This window comes from Phoca vitulina, unplaced genomic scaffold (genome assembly GCF_004348235.1).
Source record: "Phoca vitulina isolate PV1807 unplaced genomic scaffold, GSC_HSeal_1.0 scaffold6, whole genome shotgun sequence".
NCBI classification, from domain to species: domain Eukaryota; kingdom Metazoa; phylum Chordata; class Mammalia; order Carnivora; family Phocidae; genus Phoca; species Phoca vitulina.
The window spans coordinates 65,821,059-65,825,061 of record NW_022589709.1 but is presented as its reverse complement, the minus strand read 5'-3'; the positions used below and the strand labels follow the sequence as shown (position 1 = coordinate 65,825,061).

At 43.2% G+C, this 4,003-nt stretch overlaps 1 protein-coding gene across 2 annotated transcripts; it reads right to left on the bottom strand.

Annotated features, from left to right (window-relative positions):
- Nucleotides 1–2,646: 2,646 nt before the first annotated feature.
- ACTBL2 (actin beta like 2) lies at nt 2,647–3,777 on the bottom strand. 2 transcript variants are annotated; one of them, XM_032404382.1, is made up of 2 exons: nt 3,649–3,777; nt 2,647–3,522 (listed from the first exon to the last, which is right to left on the bottom strand). In XM_032404382.1, exons 1-2 carry the CDS (start codon nt 3,775–3,777, stop codon nt 2,647–2,649), a joined length of 1,005 nt encoding a protein of 334 aa, XP_032260273.1. The 2 variants fall into 2 exon arrangements, with proteins under 2 accessions (XP_032260273.1, XP_032260271.1); XM_032404380.1 differs by having other exon boundaries at nt 2,647–3,777.
- Between the last annotated feature and the right edge of the window lie 226 nt (nt 3,778–4,003).

The following is a 4,003-nucleotide window of genomic DNA, read 5'->3' as shown; positions in this document are numbered from 1 at the left end:
CCCTGGTCTCCGGCTGCACTCCGTGCTCACCCGGCCTGTGACTGCGCGTTTCTATCTCTGGCACCCGACCCCGTGTGGAGTCTCCAAACCCCGCAGATCCCTGCGGTGCACTCCCGCGCCTCTCCTCCCCGGGGGAGGAAAGGGAGTCTCCGCGGATCTGCCACTTGTTGGGTCCCTGCTGGAGGAGCAGTGGCCCGACTGTGCCGCGGATCACGGTTTATGTCAACCCCGAGCTGAGAGCCCACGCCTCGGCTCTGTCTCTGCAGCCGGCTTCCCTGCTCCGATACCTGGGAGCTCTGCCGTACTCAGGCACCCCCGGTCTTTCTGTGACCCCGAGGGTCCTGAGACCACACTGTCCCACGAGGGTTACACCCCCCGCTTAGCCACTGGAGCGACGTCCCTCAGTGGAGCCGACTTCTAAAAGGTCCGATTTTGTGCTCCGTGGCTCTATCACTTGCCAGAAGCCACAGAAGGAGGCCCCTCCCCCGCCGTCTATCCTCCCGAATATCACCTCGGATTCACTTCTCCGCACCTCCTACCTTCCAGAAAGTGGTCGCTTTTCTGTTCAGAGAGTTGTTGCCATTCTTTTCTTCGATCTCCTGTTGAGTTTGTAGGTGTTCAGAATGGTTTGATCCCTATCCAGCTGAATTCCTGAGACCAGATGAAATCCAGGTCTCCTACTCCTCCGCCATCTTGCTCTGCCCCCCCAAAACCCAACTTTTTAATTGAGATTACAAGGAATTTATAACCTTATCTGACTAGCCATCTTTTTTTTTTAATTGCCTTTTAATGTTTACATGGCCAAAAGTACCAGGTGCAAAATTATAACATACAGATGAATAGGTTACACATATAAAAAGTGATCCTCTCTGGATTGTTCTACATTTCTTTAGGAAGGATTGAGGGGAAATAAGGAGACATGCAAGTATGAAGCAATTTTAATTTATTTAAAATTAATTGAAGGAGAAAGGAAACTTCAAGTTTTATAAAATAAGGTGTCTTTGGAGATTAGTTTTGGTTAAAAGCATTTTTAAAAATTGTGTTGTCAGATAAAGGAAATAAGGAACAAGTAAATTCTTTAACAGTTTTGTTTTAAGAAAAAATGCTTACAGACTCCAACTTAGACTTTTAAAATACAAGTATCAGCTTCCCAACTAAAAGGAAAAAAGAAGAAATTAGTCTTCCCTGAGAACCTGATGATGCCTTAGTAAGCAATGCCCCCAAATATTTTTATTTTTCAGAAAAAACCCTGAAAGATATAAATAACTCTGTTATTCAGATAATCAGAAATCATAGAATAGATTGAAATAAATATACTGGTCCTTCAAATTAGTTGAAAATCATCATTGGGTTCATTAAAAATTTTTAGAGATTGTAGGAAGATACACTAGTATTTTCTAAGATGTCAGTATCTTAGAGATACTCTGCATGAAGAAGTATTTATAGTTACTGGACGTAATAAAGCAGAATTATTCTAATCTTTCGAAGAACAAAATTGGAATTACTATGCTGGTGTTAGAATTTATAATTTAGTAAGAAGCTGTAACTATGCTTTCCCATAGTGAAATCCTTGATTAGAGAAATACCCAAATTATGGACTACAGAAATTATTCAAGATGTGTAATGCTAAGAAATAGAAATAAAATTTTCTTTATCAAACCTTAGCATGATGACATTAATTTGATATTACATTTCTATTTTATTTTTATTTACTTATTTGAGAGTGTGAGAGAGAATCTCCAGCAGACTTGTCTTGGGGCTTAATGTCACGACTCTGAGTTCATGACCTGAGCCGAAATCAAGAGTTGGACACTTAACTGACCGAGCCACCCAGGTGCCCCAACATTTCTATTTTAAAAGTTAGGCATTATCTGTAGTTTTGCTGTTTTACAAGTAGAATGAAATTCATTAAGTTAGACAGTAAAATATGTGTTTCACCAGCAGAACTCCACTCTGAGCTGAAAATTTAGTTGATTTATAAACAACATTAATGGAATATCGGCTGTTTCATTATGCTTATTTAAAAAGGGAAACGATTAAAATATGTAGCTACTAAAACGGTGACTGTTGGGGAGTTAAAAAGTTTCCATTAGCTGTTTAGACAGCCAGATTTATCAGTGTCTTGTAAGATATAATATTTTATTTCCCTGGTGCTTATGTATATATGGATATTATTGACCCATATAATTCATTATCTCTATATAAAGGAGAAAAACAAAACAAAAATACTGACTAGTAAGACATGTTTGCTAACATACACATTTTTATAGGGTTACATAGCTTATTGTTAAGTATTTAAAGCACGAACTAGTTTTTAAAGCTTGGAAGTGCTAGTTATCCATTCTGAAAGGACATTTCTCATGATTTTACTCCTGATCACTCATTTTAATTTAAGCAGGACAACATTTCTTTGAACCCTATAGGTGAAGAAAATAGAATACGGTATCAGAATTCTCCTTGAGTTGATAAAGGTCAGATGTAGTTAGCTGGGCAGGAGCCCACAATACTCTAATGGAAATCAGTTTGCTGGTTCTACACTAGCAAGAGCAGAGTATTTATCTTGACTCAATGGAAAGTGGATAAAAGCAGTACCATCACTATGACCTAGAAAAGGAAAAAATGTAAACCTATTAGCATGAAGACCATTCAGAAACATTTTCTATGAACTATGGGAGGACCAGCCTCATCATATTCCTGCTTACTGATCCACATCTGCTGGAATGTAGACAGGCTGGCCAGAATGGAGCCCCCAATCCAAACGGAATACTTCCTCTCTGGGGGAGCTATGATCTTGATTTTCATGGTGCTAGGTGCCAGGGTTATGATTTCTTTCTGCATCCGGTCAGCAATGCCAGGGTACATAGTGCTGCCTCCAGACAACACGATGTTGGCATATAGATCCTTGCGAATATCTACATCGCACTTCATGATAGAGTTGAAAGTTGTCTCATGGATCCCACTGGACTCAATGCCCAAAAAGGAAGGCTGGAAAATGGATTCAGGGCATCGAAAGCGTTCATTCCCAATGGTGATCACTTGCCCATCAGGAAGCTCATAGCTCCTTTCAAGCGAGGAGGATGCAGCAGCACTGACCATCTCTTGCTCAAAGTCCAGGGCCACGTAGCACAGCTTCTCTTTGACATCACGAACAATCTCCCGCTCGGCTGTGGTGGTGAAGTTGTAGCCTCGTTCTGTCAGAATCTTCATGAGATAGTCAGTCAGGTCTCTGCCAGCCAGATCCAAGCGTAGAATGGCATGAGGCAGGGCATAACCTTCATAGATGGGCACAGTATGAGTAACCCCATCCCCAGAATCCATCACGATGCCTGTGGTCCGCCCTGAGGCATAGAGCGACAGCACAGCCTGGATAGCCACATACATGGCCGGTGTATTGAAGGCCTCAAACATGATCTGAGTCATCTTTTCCCGGTTGATCTTAGGGTTGAGAGGTGCCTCGGTGAGGAGGATGGGATGCTCATCTGGTGCCACACGGAGCTCGTTGTAGAAAGTGTGGTGCCAGATCTTCTCCATGTCATCCCAGTTGGTGACCACTCCATGTTCAATGGGATACTTAAGGGTCAGGATGCCTCTCTTGCTCTGAGCCTCATCCCCCACGTAGCAGTCCTTCTGGCCCATGCCAACCATGACCCCCTGATGCCGGGGACGCCCTACCATGGAGGGGAACACAGCCCGGGGGGCATCGTCACCACCAAAGCCTGCCTTGCACATCCCTGACCCATTATCTACCACCAAGGCAGACAGCTCATCATCAGTCATGGTGCTGGCTGGAATCTTCCAGAAAGGTGAACAGAAGTTAAATATAGAGTAAACAGCAGACTACAGTGTCAAGGGAGAGAATGAACAGGCTGAAACACTCTAGAACTGCCTTCAGAGAGGGGATCCTGTGCTGAGATGACAGGTATTTAAAGGTACACACTGGCCCCACCCATGTCCTGTCCCACCAGTTCCCAGCATTTCTGGGTGGGGTTGACTTTGAGGTATT